Source organism: Myotis nattereri (genome assembly GCF_964212035.1).
Source record: "Myotis nattereri genome assembly, chromosome: 5".
NCBI lineage: Eukaryota > Metazoa > Chordata > Mammalia > Chiroptera > Vespertilionidae > Myotis > Myotis nattereri.
This window is the reverse complement of record NC_138080.1, coordinates 63,283,945-63,302,249: the sequence shown is the minus strand read 5'-3', so window position 1 is coordinate 63,302,249 and position 18,305 is coordinate 63,283,945. Positions and strand designations below refer to the sequence as shown.

General features: G+C 39.2%; 1 protein-coding gene across 1 annotated transcript; it reads right to left on the bottom strand.

The window, feature by feature from the left end:
* Positions 1 to 4,947: 4,947 nt before the first annotated feature.
* Positions 4,948 to 15,334, bottom strand: PCDH18 (protocadherin 18; the record flags this gene model as incomplete). The annotated part of the gene is made up of 4 exons (XM_081091094.1): positions 4,948 to 5,615; positions 11,790 to 11,953; positions 12,044 to 12,132; positions 12,860 to 15,334. The coding sequence occupies 4 exons, from the start codon at positions 15,332 to 15,334 to the stop codon at positions 4,948 to 4,950; spliced, it is 3,396 nt and encodes a 1,131-aa protein (XP_080947220.1).
* Between the last annotated feature and the right edge of the window lie 2,971 nt (positions 15,335 to 18,305).

Sequence of the window (18,305 nt, the reverse complement as noted above, 5' to 3'; positions counted from 1 at the left end):
GTTATTAGCTTCATATCTCAAAAACATGATCCCTGTTATACTAACAAAGAAAACATACCCAAAAAAATGATAAAATCTAGGCGGTATATAAAGTACTACACACATGCAAAAACGTGGAGGAGATTGCTATAAAATGTGGACAGTAGGATAAATGACCAAGGAGGAGTACCATAAAATAAATAAATTGAATAGATAAAACCTGAAAAAGCAAACAAGAATTAGGAGCAACTTGCAGAAGTCATAAAAGGAAATAGAAAACTATTATTTTAAAGTAGCAGGGTAGTATGTGGTATTGCAATTTTAAAAGTCAGGAAGTATGTAAATTTTGGCAGCAATTTTTGCAATGCCAGCTCCCCATATAATTCTTTTAACAGCTCCACAAATTGTATAAGCTAGAATATAATGAAAATATAAATTAATGAGAAGTATATACACTCACATTCAGATCTATTATACTGCATGTATCTATTCAATAATTTTTTGGTTTAGATTACATTAAAGGTCCTATTATTTCTGGCATACAGTGTGTGTATGTATACTTTGTGATGAGCTCAGTTACACGCATGAACAATGAAAGCACAGTTTAGCCAATAATGTTTCTACAATTGCACTGCAGCACTTTAGATGTTATTCAGTTATTTCAAAAAAGTGACTTACTGTTTGTGCTATAAACTAAAATGAATGAGATGGATTTTCAGTGGCCCAAATAACCTAATTTATTAAATTAAAACTGTATGTAGCCATAGAGAATTATTTCTATCATTCACAGTTAGAGACATCCTAATATATTAAATAATTACAATCAGTATGGCATCTTATGTTTTTACAATATATAAGACAACATATGCATATAAAATTGCTTTGTTTTATAAATTGAACCTACAAACAATTAAGGAGGTAGATCTGTTGGTTCTTTCGAAAGGCCTACACTGTTTTTATTATTTTTAAAACTCAACATAAATTTTTAAGACTTTTGTATGGTTTGAATTTAATTTTACAAGGCAATATTTATTGCCTGTCCAGAGTTCATTGTGTCTCTAATCTTTGATACTGTGATGTGATACTGCTAATTCCAGATATATTGAATTGGAACGGAAACATTGAAATCTTTTCAATAGTTGGCAAATTTCCTGAACTATCTTTTTTAAAAATAATATATTTTATTGATTTTTTATTTATTTATTTTTTACAGAGAGGGAGAGGAATAGAGAGTTAGAAACACTGATAAGAGAGAAACATCGGTCAGCTGCCTCCTGCACATCCCCTACTAGGGATGTGCCTGCAACCAAGGTATATGCCCTTGACCTGAATCGAACCTGGGACCCTTCAGTCCACAGGCCGACGCTCTATCCACTGAGCCAAACCACTGAGCCAAACTGGTTAGGTCTCCATAACTGTCTTGGTTAAGTCCTATGAGTTCATTCATGATTGAAAGATGCTATGTCACGCAATGCATTTTTTCACCCACACAACTAATTTTTAAATAGATTCACAGTTTTTTGAACTTTAAAAGCTTAGTTCCACCAATGAGACTTCTTCGTGACGCCAACAGAACAGTAACCGATCTTTTGCCTTAATAGTTATCTATTGGTAAGTGGTAAATTTTATATATTTGTGACAGAAAGTAGAATAATTTAAATGATCAGTAAAGGTATAGGCCCTATCTGCTAAATACCAAGAAGGAAAGAAATGTAAAAGAGAATAACAAAGTTAATAACTTGTAATAATTCTAATCATCCTATAAACAATCTAATCATACTATAAACAATCGCTTAAAGGGAAGTTTGGCTAAGCAAAAGATTTAGTGTTGAATTACATTTTTAGAAAATTATTCCCTTAATAAATGATGATCATTGAAGAACATTTAAAGGAATTGAATGGGGCCAAGGGGATTAAGAGCTAATGAACGGAGAAAAGAATCTCTTTGATTTAGTGCTTTTTAGTTGTTTGAATCTGAGGAGGGGTGTGATATCAAAGAAGAGGTCATGTAAATGTGAAGAGAGGTTAGGTTGCTATGACAGTGAAAACATTCCGGCTTTCACTGAGATAATATTACCTGTGAAAGGAACAGGAGTGAAAAGCAAAAACCTTACACTAATATCCCTTAACCTGTGGGCATGGACAGCAATAAGTAGAAGTGGAGAAGGGTGGAGAAGCAGCTAGTGTGAGACATGGAGTGCTTACTATATGGACAGTATACAAAGCTTTTGTGTTGAAATAACATTGCATTTTATGTGCTTCACATAAACATTGATTTCCCACTTTGCTTCCTAAATTCTTGTTGGTGCTTTAAGAATAGAACAATTATGAAAGTCTTTTTTAGATGATAATATGTGCTAAAAGAGTGAATTTGAAAGGCAGAATGTCTTTAAATGTGGTTAGCATGTGTGTGTGTAATCTACTGAAAAATAAACGAAAATTTCACTTGAAATTGCAATCCCTCCTATAAAGGTAAAAATGTGCCTTTTGAAAGACCTAACACATCTATTTGATGTGGTTGGTAATCACTTGAAAATTAAAATATCTGAATTAACTAACCACTTCTAGGTTATTCTACTTTCCTGGTATTTCAATTCCCTCTCGTAAGGCAATGAGGATAATATTTTCATCTCTTAGAAATGAGAAGTTTCAGAATGTCGGTTATTTTCAGCTAAAGGCAACTGAGACGCAGTGTGCTCAAGAGAAACTTCTGTTTTCCCACCCGCAATCAACCCCAACCACTAGGAGAATTTGAATTAGGGGTCTTTCCCAAACCATAGTAAGAGATTATTAGATATAACCTATTGGGGGACCTATCTACGGGGCAGGGCAGACTACTAATTACAGCACATCTGTTCTGCTTATCATCCTATAACGACCCTCTGAAGCCCCAACACGCTTTCCCTCATGTGTAGCTCAGAATGTCACATATGCCTCATTTTCCCTTTCTGTCCCTGAACCTATAATGTATATGAGGTTCCCATGCACACATATGTAATTAAATCTGATCATTTTCTCCTGTTAATCAACCTCATATAGATTTAATCATTAGACCAGCTGAAAGAACTTAGAGGGTAAATTTTCTTTCTTCCACACAGAAACATTGTAAGTGCACATTTTTTTTCCAACACAACTTAATACAAAATGCTCTGAGAACTTTTTTTTTAATTTAAAAAGTGGTCAAGCAATTACTATTTGATTACTCCATGTTCTTTATACTTCAAGTGCATTTAAATTATTTAATCTACTGGGAATATTATAGACTCTTTTCATTCCCATTACAGGTCTCAAATTCAATCCTTTTCCCTTGTGTTTTTCTTGTTAGCCAAGCCAGCTGAATGTTCCCTCTTTTTTTTTTTTTAATTAAATGTGTGGGGTTTTTAAATTGATTTCAGAGAGGAAGGGAGAGAGATAGACACATCAAGGGTGAGAATAATGGATAGCTGCCTCTTGTACAGGGGATTGAGCCCGCAACCTAGGCATGTGCCCTGGTCTCCTGGTTCATGGGTTGAAGCTCAACCACTGTGACACACTGGCTGGGCTGAATGTTCCCTGCTTACCATTCAAAACCTAACATTGAATTATATTCTCATGAAGGATATGCTTCATGCAAAGCTTATGAACATATATATAGGAATAGGACTCTGATTTATGGACAGTTATTTAGCTTTACTTTAATTTTTTCTTTTATTTTCATTGACAGTAATATTTTCTGGAGAGTACAATCAAGATGTTGTATTCATAGAAAAAGCACTAATAGAAGCCTGGTCATAAATGAGAACAATCATAATCACGATCTCTTTTACCAAAGCATTCCACACAGAGAGATAACAGCACAATAAATAATTTGCCATTTGTCACACAACAAATAAAACAGAATTGCAACAGCAAAAATGTAATTTTATAAACCTTCTTATACTAAATATAAAAGCAAAAATATGAGATCATGCACTGGAGACAAAAGCTAAAAGTGAATACTATAGCAAAAACAACAACAACAACAACAACAACATTGCAAAGATAAAAATGTTCAAGTATTGTGAACGGAGAGGGGAAGATTCAAATAGAGCAGTTTCAGCATAAATCGATTATATTTACTACCCCAGGAGAGATACTGACATAATTGCCTTTGTCCATTAATACTTCATGCTGTTAGAATACATACTGTATCCATTTAAAGGACAGAGTCCATTTCCTTGGAGCACATCTCCTGTTACGAGGATGGAATGAAATTCATTGTTTGCCTTGATTATAAATAGCCAATAATACTTTAGGAGAAATATTCTCAAGAACAGGCCGGTGTGATCTCCTGGAATAGCAGGGGCCTGGGAGTCAGGAAAAATTGACTCTGGTTCTATTTTCACCATTGACTGTGAAAGACACTGCCTAGTTCTGAAATAACATTTCACCTCATGTTTCAATGTTGCTGTGAGAATTGAACTACCAGAACTAGCAGAGAGCAGTAAAAATAACAACAACAACAATAATAAAATAGTTTAACATTTTTATTGATGCTTAATTATAAAAAGTATTGAAGAAAAAGTTGGATCACTTAATAGAAGAAAGAATTCTATAATGCTTCAGTGGGGCTGTTCCTATAGCATAACAATTTCTCCCCCAACATAACTAATCTAAGCGGTGCCTTTATACTTGATGGTTGAATAGTATATCAGAATTGAACAGTGGCTACTTTCTACGTGATTAGGAAAGACATGTTTGTCATGGGAGTAAAAAAATAAAATTTGTCTGTTAAATTACACATAAATATAAGGTACAAATGTATTTTTAAAATACAGATTGAAATCATCACACTTGCATTGTGTACATACGAAAATACAGTATTTAATATTCAATATACACAGACACATTTATGATAAATGCAACAATTTGGCAATGCCAGTTCTCTCAGGGTTTTCTCTGCCCCCTACTTCCATGTATCTGGAAACCAAAACGCTTGGCCCAAATCCCCTAGCTCTGGCGGACATCCTGAAGCAGTTTGTTAATCTCAGCCACTAGCTCACTGGCATCCATGAGTTCATGCTTCCCATCGTTGAGGTGGTTGAGCACGTTGTCAAAATCATCTTCTTCATAGTTTTCGGGGATCTCCTCCATGGCCGGCAGCCATTTAGCAGATGGCTGCACACTGGAGTGGGTTCCCAGGGGGGGCCCAGAGTTGGTGGTGGGATTCTGAAAATGCGTACTGGCTGCCCAGGCTGCCACGCCCTGTGGGTAGCCCCCAGTCTTGGCTGGCAGGGGTCCCTTCCGGCGTTCCAGAGAGTTGGACCGATCCACCTCACTGGCCTCAGAATAGGTGTCCAGGGAAGGGGGTAAGAGACGCTGGAACACGCTGCTCATTTCTGAGAGCAGAGATGATGTGCCTTTGTCCCCAGGGTCCTCCTCTTTCGGGGAGTCTTTCCCAAAAGTGGAAAAACTCTTCTTCTTCTCACCGGAATCCGCAGGCTGGGTGTCATCCTCAAGACCCTGGTGTGGATGCTGCTGCTGGGGCTGCGCTGGGAATTCTTCCCCTGGAATGAACATGTTGCTCCTATAGTCAGAGGATGGTGAGAGCAGAGGTGGCATCCAGCACTGGTCAGAGTGTCCCAGGACCCTGCACTCCTCCGTGCACAGCCTCATGGCTGCTCTCAAGGAAAACAATGGGGACTCATGAGTACAGTTACTATGACTCAAAATGTTGGAAAAATGTATTTTATTCAAAAAAAATAGAATGAGATAGTTTAAAATCCTACCCTGATATCAACCCATTATTTTACACATTAGATGAACTATAATTATGGCTTTGATTTGAATGCTAGTTTTATGGACCCAGCATATATATTTTCTTTTTTGCTCATCAAATAAGAAAAGGAAGATTATGACTCATATTTCTCAGGAATATCATTTCTGCTACTCAAGTAACGAGACAATGGATTAATAACTTATACATGAGAATGACTGAAAAGGAGTTAAAGTGTGGGTGACGGAATATTTGCTGAACATAAATTCTAAAGAACACCAGAGCTGTAAGGTGAAATCCATAACTTCATAATGCAACCCGATAATCCTCAAGTAATACCTTTGAGTAGCTTTCTAGGTAGTGAAGTCTATCTGACCTACTTTACTTTTAATGCAAGCATCGAGAAGATAGTGAGTTATCAGGTCATTATATTATTGATCTCTCTTAAAGGTATTCTGGATTATTTATTGACTTGTTATTTAAACTAGCAGTGCAAATTATCTGCAACTACCAGGCATCTGGTTTGAAAATCAAATAGATGGAAAAGTCATCAAAAGATGAAGATTATGAAAACTCCACTGATTAGTTCTTCCAGTTGCTATGATGTCCTATTGGAATGTGAGTGACCACACTCATAGAAAGAATAGATGATGAGAAAAGCAGAAAAATAAAGAGGAGAAAAATCTCTAAATTTGGAAAATACAGTAACTAAACTACATAACAACCAGGAAATATGAAGATGTCAATTATAGTCCAAAAGTCATCTCCCTCTTTCAGTGACAATAAGGTCTCTTTAATATCACAATTTTCATTTTAGAGCAAATGACAGAATGCAGAGGGTCTACAGTAATTTTCTTAGATTTGAATGAAAACTGAACCATTATCAGCCATACTTACATATTTAGAAATGATTCTATAGATTTGGCTACTTAAGAAATATTTCTCTTCCTGTGAAATTTTTGCTAGAAAGGATGACTCTTAAACAATGCCAAATACCTTGTCAGTAGAAGCAAATTGCCTATTGTGTTTATTGCTGTATCCTCAGCACGGGGTAAACTGTCTGCAGAGAATAAGCATTCACGACATATGTTCTAATCATCATGGAAATACAACTCAAAACCACAATGACATTTCACCTCAAACCTGTCAGGATGGCTGCTATAAAAAACAAAAATAGCTAGTATTGGTGAGGATGAGAGGGGATTGAATGTTTGTACACTGGGTTGGAAATGCAAAAATGGTACAGTCACTATGAGAAACAGTAAGGAGGTAGGTCAAAAAAATTTAAAATAGGACTACAATTAATCCAGCAACCCCACTTCTGGATATTAATCCAGGAAATAAGAGCAAGTTTTGTGAATGAGAAAAAATGTGTGATTGCTAAAAAAAAAAAAAAAAAAAAAAAGCTGAAAATATAAAGGAAGTAAAGAAAATGCAGAGATAGTATGAATACTGATTCCATAGGAATCAATGTGGGCCAAGAGAAAGAAGGCGAACATTGAGAATCCTTGTGTAATTTTGCTATGAAGAAAAGTTGCTTAAATGAGGAAGGATGATTTAAGAATAAAAGCATGTTTAGATGTGCTGACCTCATGCATTATTGCAACTTGACAATACCAATAATTGTTCAGCAATGAATGTGGACAAAACCAAAGGGAGTTGAAAGTAACTGGAATACTTTAATAGCAATGAGGTTTTACAAGCAGTGAAATAGCTAGCAAAGTGGTAATGAAAGTTTTTCTTCATTCCCCAGGTCTCTGAAAATGGAAAGGAGACTTGTCTGTTATCTTATTCACATCCTGTTACAAAGAAGGGAGACAGACCTGATGACACCTTTCATTCATTTTCTGGCCTTTAACTCTGTGGGAAGGGCTTAGTTGTTTGACTGATTTTATTTTTTTTTAATGTTTAATGACAACGGAGACAAAAATTACACAGGCTTCTAAGAATCCTGAGCATGAGCAAATTTCTAGAAACCTGAATACAACCTGGGTGATTAAAATGATAGTTCATGTTTACAAATTACTTTGGTCATAGGGTGTGTTTTTTAAACAGGGAATGGTATTTTACAACCTCACAATAAATGGGGCTTTAATTCTAAAATAGTAAATTAACACAAATTTAAAAATTCAGAAAATATGAAAAATTGATAAAGAAAATTTCATGGAGGGAGAGATGGCAAAAAAAAAAAAAAAGGAGATGGAAGGGCAGGGTTGCAGAAGAGGACATTTTTCAGTTTCCCTGGCATTTTCAATATTTTCCCTGGAGACTCAGTTATTTGAAACATTTCCAGTGCACATGTAACTCAGTGCTATAGAGGTTCCATACCATGTCCAATGAATAGGACTTGTTGGCAAGTGGAGTAAGTGGCTGATCTCTCTGTCCTTCCTTTAAAGCTTTGCCAGGTGGTGCAATTTCCCCTGGGGAGGGGAGGACGTAGGCAAACAGAATTCTTCTTTCCCACTACATGACTATCAATTTTATCACTGAACTATATGAACCTTATAGGTAGGGCAGGAGGTAAGCATCAAATAGTAGAAGAAGGAATGTGTGCCTAACTTCTTCCACGCCATGAGTCAGTGAGTGGTCAATCAGTTCTTCATTAAGGGCCTCTCCCATGTGTCCTTACGTGGTTTCAGATGTAGTTCTAGTCAAGGGTAGCAAACAGGGCCCTAAATGTCCAATTAGAATGCCAAAATACGATGCTGAGAGCATGTCAAGAAAAGAAAAAATAGTGGACATGGAGGTTAAAGTCGTTAAAGAGAAACATGAAACAAAATTTGAGAGATGATAGACAAAGTGAAGAGAAGCCAGTGTTTTAGGTAGAAAAGCCCATGAGCGAAGGATTGGTGTGTTATACTAAGCAGTAACCCTACCTATTGCAAAAGACACCCCAAAAAGCCAAAATTGAGAGTTAAACTAGGAGTGGGTTTCACTGGCCTTAGAATGCCAAGGTAAGTAGGTTTCATAGATGTTGCTGGGCCAAAAAAGTCATTTATTGATTTTGAACCAAAAATATAAATTAAAATGCTATGAAAAAGGTGATCAAACTCTATGAAAGATTTAGCAAAGGGAGGAGTTACTAGAGAGAGAATATCAGTTCATATGCTTGCACAGTAATTCAGCCTTGCAGAAAGCCATGAAAATGAAGAGAACTCAGAATTAGAAAGGACTGTTTGAATTAAATAATCATTGAGGGCAGATTGGTGAAAAGTGGAATGAGCTCAACCAGGAAGGAGCATCACAAAATCAAAAGCCTGTATAAATCACCCTGGTGCAGCTAATACACTGGGAAAATGGAGATTTTGCAGGAATGTGAATAGTACGGCAGTTCAAAGTTGAATGAATCAGGAAGAAAATATGTTGACAAACATGAGCTAACAGACAAAAATGTATGCTGATTTTACTGCTCAGAATGCAGGATATGTCTGTGGGAATTAATAGAAAGAATGATCAGAAACGACTCTGTTGGCAGGCAATGCAACACAACATGATATTTGATCACAGTTTAATGCAGGAAAAAAACGTTGAAATAAGACACATAAGGCCTAAAAATACACATGCTTTCGAAACTGCACTGATTTCTATTAATGGCATTCAGATGTGGACTTACTTTTTTCCTACTTCGGATATTTCCTGGGAATATAAGTTCACAAGACACAAGTTTTATACCCCAATGTGTTGGCAGAAGCTTTTGGGATGAATAATTAACCAGAAAATTGGTGAAGTATCATCAGGAAGATGGTCATAATGAAAGGATGGTTATCTCTGTATGATACTTAATATGCATATTTCTTTCCCTACTAGCCAAACATGAGTAAAGCTTAAAACAGATTTATGTATCATTGGTGAAATCCTGACACTCTATACCTGCCATCACACCCCACAGGGAGGCAGGTAGCTAGTCATACAGAAATGTATCTACTCTAGCACAACCAGTTGTCATACAACGCCATACACCAGCAATATAGCTCTTCCACTACACACCTGGATTAGTATGATTGTGTAAATATGGAATTGTTTCTTAAAGTCTGCCTATATATTAAGTGGTATTATTAATGATAATATAAAAGTGAGCCATTAACTTTGAAAAGAAATGTAAACTTAGAAGAGATCTAAAGTCAGTCACTATATAAGACTCACTAATATCTAGGCTTTATATCTACCTATTATTCCTCAATGTCTTTATTCTTTAACTTTTATTTTAATTTTTTTTTAACTCAAGTGCCAGATAACACTTCTGTCATGAACATATCTGATGTTGGTAACTTTGAAAATACAGAAAAGAGTGAAAGAGAAGTCTTGATCTTTTTTTTTTTTTTAAAGTTATACCATGGTTAGGTATTAGAATTATACAATTTCAGAATTTAAAAAGACTTTAGGCAGCATTTAGGCCCCCAAATGGCTAGGGTATATAAGTAGAGGTAGTTATTCTCTTTTTAACTATGCTGCTAAATTAAAATTTCAATGAATAGACTTCATATAATTAAAAATAACACATAAAGAAATATTGACATTGTGCCCATGAAGTTACTTTTATGCCTTATGAAATAATGTAATTTGGTAAATCAAAATATTCAAAATTAGAGGACAGTATTCAAAATTAGAGTTCTGTCAGTGTCATAAAATCATGGAAATTCAGCCATTTTATACACACACACACACACACACACACACACACCCATTTCATGGGTAAGAATAATAAAACTGATTCTCTTTTACCAAGTTGTCTGAAGCCATATATATCCCACTATATTTCCAGAGCTTTCTCTTTAAATTGGTCAAGGAAATCTATGAATTAAAAAAAACAAAACAAAGACACCTGGGCAAACAGGCTCTCATGTAGCCCCATATGTAACTAGAAGTCCTTTCCACACATCCATCCTGCCAGAAATGCAGTATCTACTAATGTAATAACAATGGACTACTGTTACTAATTCCTGTGTCCAAGTGGGAGAAGCAGTGCAAGTGTAGAACACCTGTGGATCTGGAGTAAGCATTGGGACATCACTGGCAACTACTACTGTGGCTGCTGTGACCAATGCTCCTGCAGCTACTGCCGCCACTGCCACTATAACCATGAGAGCGAGAGTGTCTATTTACTAATTTTGCTTGAATTTCTGTGGCTCTCTGAAGCGCCCACATGTCTAGTCCCAAAACTCTCTTACTGAACTATATTTAGAAAATAGATGTTTTATGGAACTCAGGCGAGTAATATAGTTTTCTTTTGCCTTTCATTTACAAATGGCAGTCACTACATCAACACTCAGTAGAGTTTAGGAACATACGTAGCCAAAGGAGCATCTGTATGTTCCTAGGAGTTGATTTAACATTACAGTCTTTAGTCACAGGGTTGCTTCAATGACAGTCAGTATTTACCCAGTTGGCTCAGAGTTGCTACTGCACAATCAGAGAGAAGGGGTGCTAAGGAGAAAGTGGCTCAGAACTGACTAGGATTTCCTCCATTCAGCTGTATACTTATCAATTCCTCTCTTGGATTCCTGTTTCTCTTGCACTCCAGTGTAGACATAAAATGAAAGGTGGTGAAAAATATTCTATGCATACCACCTACAAAGATGTATTCTCTATCCTATTTTTAGTGAGTAAAGTATACCATTTCCTAGTATATTTTCATCTCTGATTTTTGTGAGTTGGTTTCCATCACAGGAAATGTGTCCTCCAAATTATAGTCCAGTTCACCACCATGCACCAAAACAGGCTGTCTCCATGAAAACAGCCACCCCATAATTTTATAGAGAGTTGCTCAAGAGTGTCCTCTGACAGGATTGGATGGGGTAGGGAAAGGAGGAAAGCAGTGTGGTTTTCTGTCCCTCTCTGCCCACGCCTTTCTTCTTGTCTTGTTCAGCTTTCATACTTACTCCTTCTCTACCAACTGCTTCACATGAATTTTAAGAAAATAACTTGAAAGTGTTTCAGTCTGTGTTCATTGCTAATAGTGTGCAGATTACAGAGACTCAGTGCAAAGGACAAAGAGAATATAAGAGTGAGAGAAATTGTTCACCTCACTGGTACAATAGATGCGAAAATAAGGATTGATGTCTCACTATCCCCTTACCTGCTGGGATCCTTCCATCTGTAAGAAACAGGTCGCTGAATCCTTCGCCCAGCAGCCTATCTATTGGAGAATCTCGCCCTAAATCATAATCACTGTCTCCCGCTTCACTGTCACCACGGCCACTGTCTTTCAAGCTAAATTTGTCCATGTCTTGAAGGGCATATCTAGAAAGATAAATCAGGGAAGGTACAGTGCTTATTCTTTAGCATCCATGTTATTTGACACTTAATAGGCAACACAAGGGTAATTCATACCTATAGCTCCTAGAATATTTGTTTCCTCGAAAACTTGGCCTTGGCTGATATTGCCCCTGGTGAAGCATTGAAAGAAGCTGGGAGACCTGCTGGAAACCAAATAGACAGAACTGATTCCTGGAAACAAACCCCCAATACTCACAAGCTTTCAGCAAGGAAAAACAATGAACATGTCCTCTCCCTTTTAAACACTTACATGTGCTGAGCTGTGGCAGACTATGCAGCTAGCCACTGGATATAACTGAATATATCCCAGAGAGATGTGAATGACCTAATACAACAGGTTTCTTTTTCTTTTTGAAAGAAGACTCCTTTACAAATTACAGGTCTATTTCCTTTATAGTTCAGCTTAAAGTAACCAGTTATAAAAATGCAGAGAAAATATTCTAACATACAACATTGTAACACATGCAGTTAAAATAATGTCAGAAAAATTTTAACTCAGGTTTTTGTTTGTTTGGGTTCCTTTTTTTGTATTTTTGGTAGAGACCACACCTATGACAATAAAGCAAGTCCCTTTATTTTTTGCTTCCAGTATCTTAATCTTGGAAGTATGGGGATTCTAATCAGTCCTTTGTGAGCTTCATTTATTTTTCAATATTATACATGCAAGTAAATTCTTTAAGAAAAACCTGAAACAGTATGCTCAGGTGTGTGTACTTCCTACATATGCATAATGTAACTTTGTATCCTACTTAATTTGCATATTGTTAGTATTGTTACTTCTTAAAGGAAACACTCCAGAACTAACACTTACATAACTTCTGTGCACTAGCAGCTACTCAGTCAGTGAATTGGTGCAGTGTATGATCTTACCTCAACAGCCGGAGTGGCATGGGTGAGCTCTAACGAGAAATTTTCTGGCACGTGGTTCGATGAGATTGTCACCAAACTGTTGAGGGACTGGTGACTGTTGTGACTCTGCCGGCTGCCCATTTGCCCTCTTTCTAAGGTAGGAGATGAGGATGGAGACGACCTGTGATGAGATCTGATAGGTAGAGTGCCATTGATGGTAGGCACCAGTGTAATGTCCCCTTTGTGAATCTGCCTGGATGGTCTTTTGGGGTGGTGCTGGTAAGTTGATTCTGCTACCCTGCAGTTGTAGGACCTCGTGTCTTTCTTTTCTCGGTTGCACCTGGTTGCAAACAGCACCATAATAACCAACAACACTGCACAAATTGCTCCTAAGGAAATAATTATAATCATGGAGACATCCAAAGATTCCTGGCTTGCCGGGGTCTTTGCTGTACTTGTCACTGACTCTGCGTATTTAAAGATCATACACTTCAGAAGGACTTTGGTGTGCAGCTGAGGATTGCCTTTGTCCTGGATGATAACTGAGAGCTCCCATTCCGTGGAGGGAACAGATTCCATGCTCACATTGGTATGGATGTCACATGACCGTGGATCAATTACAAAGATATTCTCCTCATTACCTGCTACTATGGAGCAGCTGAGTTCAGCATTCACACCAGAATCTCGGTCAATTGCCCTTATTCTTGTGACATGAAAGCCACTTTCAGCCCCTTTGGGGATGGAGATTTCTGCAGTATTGTTGCGCAGTGCGGGCCCTATGACCACAGGGACATTGTCATTTTCATCAATGATGGTGAGCACAACTGTAGTATTGCTCACAAGTTGCTTCGGACTTCCTCCATCTCTTGCTTCAACCACAAAAGTTATCTGACTCACTTCTTCGTGATCAAAGTTTCTGAGGGCATAGATGCCTCCATTAGATGGGTCAATGGTAACATATGTAGTTATGGAGCTTCCCAGTATAAAACTCTCCAAAATAGTATATGTAACTTGCCCATTTTCTCCAAGGTCAGGATCTGTGGCTGTAACAGTGGTGATAAATGCCCCTGGCGAGTTATTCTCTGAGATTGCTAATTCATATCGACTTCTCTGGAAGTGAGGTGGATTGTCATTAATATCACTGATTTGAACAGTAAAATGTTTTACTGTAGAGAGACTGGGTGTCCCCTTGTCCTCAGCAATTACAGTCAAACTGTATTCAGATCTCTTTTCTCTATCCAGTGTGGCATTGGTCAAGATTAAATAGTTGTTTTCATAACTCTGCTGAAGTTTAAAGTGACCATGTCCGTGAAGCTTGCAAACTACTTCTCCGTTCAGCCCAGAATCCTTGTCCTGAACCCTGACCAATGCAACAAATGAATCAACAGGATCCCCTTCAAAAATATAAGATATTTCTTCTTTCCCAGGGGACATGAGATTTATGTTAATTTCAGGCTTATTATCATTAACATCCACAACCTTAATTACAATTTTGCAATGCGCTGGAATTGAATTTGGACCCAGATCTTGAGCCTGAACATCAATCTCATAGGATTTGGTAATTTCATAATCCACTTGCTTGAAAAGAGTCAAATGTCCTCTTTCTGAATCAATTTTAAAAGTCTCTATAATTTTGGGAGACACATGACTGCTGAAGGAATATACAATTTTCCCATTGGCGCCCTCATCTGGATCCGTGGCGTTCAGATCTAGGAGCAAAGTGCCAACGGGGGAGTTTTCTAAGAGTTGGATTATATAAGACTGCTGCTCAAACACAGGGCTGTTGTCATTGGAGTCCGAAATGCTGATTTTTAGGATGGACGAGCCGGACCTCTGAGGCACCCCCATGTCTGAGGCAGTGAGCTGGAGCTCATAGCTGGACTTCAGCTCCCGATCCAGCTCTCTGACCACTATGAGTTCTGCGTACTTGGCTCCATCTGTCCTGGTCCGGACCTCAATACTGAAAAATTCATTGGCCGAGAGAGAGTATGTGTGGAGGGAATTTTCCCCAACATCTGGATCAAATGCACTGTCCAGGGGGATCCGAGTGCCAACCGCTGCACTCTCTGATATCTCAATAGGGATGAGAGGTCTTGAGAACTGGGGAGCATTGTCATTAATATCCAGCACTTCAACTTCAATATGGAAAAGCTGCAGATGCTCAGTGGGTAGGGTGATCACATCAAACTCTATGGAACAATTCAAGTTTTTCTGGCATAGCTGCTCCCGGTCAATTTTCGCGCCTATGCTGATCTCCCCGGTATCCTCGTTTACTACCAGCAGAGGAGAATTCCCCCTCTGCATGGCTCGAAAACGCACGTAAGGATACGGTAGCTTCGCTAAAACATCCGCCACATCCTCGGATAGTCTTGCAATTACGGATCCAACCCTCTGCTCCTCATAAATCCTGTATTTCAAGTTCTTGCCCCATACATCGGGGTTGAACGACACCATCAGGAGTGCAAAAACGAGTCTAGAGTGCATCTTAGCATTCATTTGGCACACAGATCGGTTTACGAGGTTCCTTTCACCAAGCAAGTTAAAACAGCAAAGCAATTCCCCCAACTTCCTCTGGCAATTTACAGCTAAGCTACATCTGGTACTTGAGACTTGCAAGCGGCTCTTAATAACACAGCAGCAATGAACAGCTCGCAAACTTTTGTTTTATACACACCGTGTCGCGGCTTCCAGATACGGTCGGCATGGAGGCCGGCGCTCGCATCTGCTTGGCTGGCTGGCTGGCTGGCTGGCTGTCCGTCCGCTTGGCCGGCGGATCCCAGTGTCACCTCCGCGGTGTGCCCGGCGCGTCTTCGGAATCCATCCAGGGCGGGCGGCGGCAGCGTCCGCGGCGGATCCTTCCCCGGCGATCCGGCCGCCCGTTCCCCGCTCGGCTGCAGACTAAACAGCCGTGATTGCCGACTCCGCTCTCAAATCTGTACAACTTCACTTCAACTCAGACAAAGCGCTCTTGCCCGGCGTGTGTTGAACCGCTTCCAGCCAATCGGCGTGCTTTCCAAATCCGAAGCTGATGGAGTCCCCGAAGCCGGGGCGGCGGCAGGGGAGGGAGGGGGAGGGAGGGGGCGCGGAGGGGGAAGGCGAAGGCCGGGGGCGCGGGAAGGAGAGAAGGGTGGGAAGCAGCTCCTAGACTGCGCCTCCCCTGCCCTCCCGCTCCCTCCGCCCTTCCATGCCCTGCATTCACTTTCTCTGAGCGTGCCACGACAAAGGGGAGACAAATTACAGAAGAAACAAAAAAAAAAAACTTTAAGTCAACTTCTGGTCGCCAGTATTTCTATGGCATTTTAAATGGTTCTGGTTTTGTTGTTTGGTTTTTTTTAATTGGCTTTCTACTTCCACCAACATGTAATCATCTTGCTTTTCATAGTCATAGTCGTTAAGTACTGGTTTAACTTACAGTACCTCTAAGTGCATTTTGTTGGTGGAGGGATTTAATAACATTTGAAAACTTGCTTCTAATTACGCTTCTCAGCCGGCCTCCCTCCTCTCCACGCCCCCCCCCCCCCCCCCCAAATACTTGGATCTTCTCTGTGAGCACAGGCAGAGTGTCTTGGGGCTGTGTTTTAAGGAACAGAACCAATCAAGATGTTTCCTTCTCTGTGTTTCTTTCATCTTTATTCTTTGAAGATAAGAAAAGGGTTATTTTTTACTCTTGCTTAGCAAGACGTAAAGGAGCACCTTAGGATTTCAAATTAATTAACAATGTACTTCTACCTTATATCACTTATTTCTTTGAGTTTGGGCAAAATTGGCTATGAAAATTCTTTGCGCTGTACTTTAAAAAAATCCTCCTTCTTATGTTGGGTAAAAGACATTTCATGCTTTAGCATGCCAATGCCTACCAAGGTGTTATGTATACATGGTGAGTCTTCACAATGGGGGAGGGGGGGGCGGGGGATGACACAGAGGCTCCATAGTTTAAAAGTCAAATTGTTATAATAATATGCATTATTTATGAAAACACTTTTCAGATATGTGGGTTTTTTTTTTTAAACCCAAAGCTTGTTTACATTGAGAAAAATAAAATGCCTGAGCTGAAAATTGCATTTTGTGTGCATCAAAATGCTAGGCAATATCACGGGAGGCTGTGCTCTATCCAGGTCACGGGAACTGAGATGGTATTCTTATTTGAAAATATGATTATTTATGATGTTCTTTCTGCTCTGCAATTCCTTTTAAGTTTATCATCGGGGCGCTATTCTTGCTGCTTTTTCCCCCATACCTCTTGCATTATTCCTCAGCTGTCTTGATCCACTTGCATATTTGCTGTTTCACATAATCTCACTGCCACTTTTCCCCACTTATTTTCTCCCACCCTCTATTTTGCCCCCCAGAAACATGTATAAAAAAAGTAATTTTCTGATTTTTCCACTTTGCTTACTCTCAGCAGAGCTCAGCTAAAGTCACTAAGAAGGTTCTTTCCCCAAAAGAAAGCAGAGGAGTCTCAGCATGAACTCGCCTTCGTTTGTAGGCATTCAGAGGCATTTTATAAGCCATTGTCTTCCCCCCTCCAGAAACCAGTGCTGTGTGGCAAATTGTGCAGAATAGAAATGCCTATAGTGAATGCATTTAGTACTGGGTCACGCTGACGAACATTCTGCCCCCATGAATAATACTGTTTTACAAGTTTGTAGCCCGTTCAAACTGCTGATCCCCAAACCCTATAGGCAAACTAGGAAAACTACCACAAGCTACTGGGACTTCAGAAACCCACAGCCATCTGGCCCAGATCTCGAACAATTTGAGCCAATAATTATATCAATTCAGGCTTTAGTGAACCTCTTTGCAAACACCAAAAGAACAAAGAAAGGAATTAGTGACTATTCAAGGTTGGGGTGAGAATTCAAAGGTAATCTAATTCCATTGGTTCTAGGAAAGTTTTCTTTGTGGATTTGATAAGTCTACCCCCCCCTCCCCCCCGCAAATGGACATGATTACCTAATGCAGAAGACATTTTTCCTAATGTTTAAAAAGTAAAAAGAATTTAATTTTTTATTTTATTTCTGACAATGAGCTTGAACAGAATTAATGCAAAAGAGCTTACAATTAACTTACTGAAATATTTAAAATAGGTTGTAAATTATTATCCTATAGAATAAAAGCCCAGCGACTAAAATGGCAGAACGACCAGAACAACTAGAGACCAGAACAACCACGGCCTCTCACCCCAGCTGGCCACCCCGCAGCGAGCCATTAGGGGCGATCAGGTAGGCAGGCAAAAAGTTAGGAGCAATCAGGCAGGCAGAGTGCTTAGGGGTGATAAGGCAGGCAGAGGGGGTTAGGGGCAATCAGGCAGGCGAGCAGTTAGGGGCCAGTGGTCCCAGATTGTGAGAGGGATGTCCTACTGAGAGGGGTCCCTCAGCCCAGTTGGACATCCCCCGAGGGATCCCAGATTTTAAGAGGGTGCAGGCAGGGCTGAGGGACCCCCCCCCCCGCCTCCTGTGCATGAATT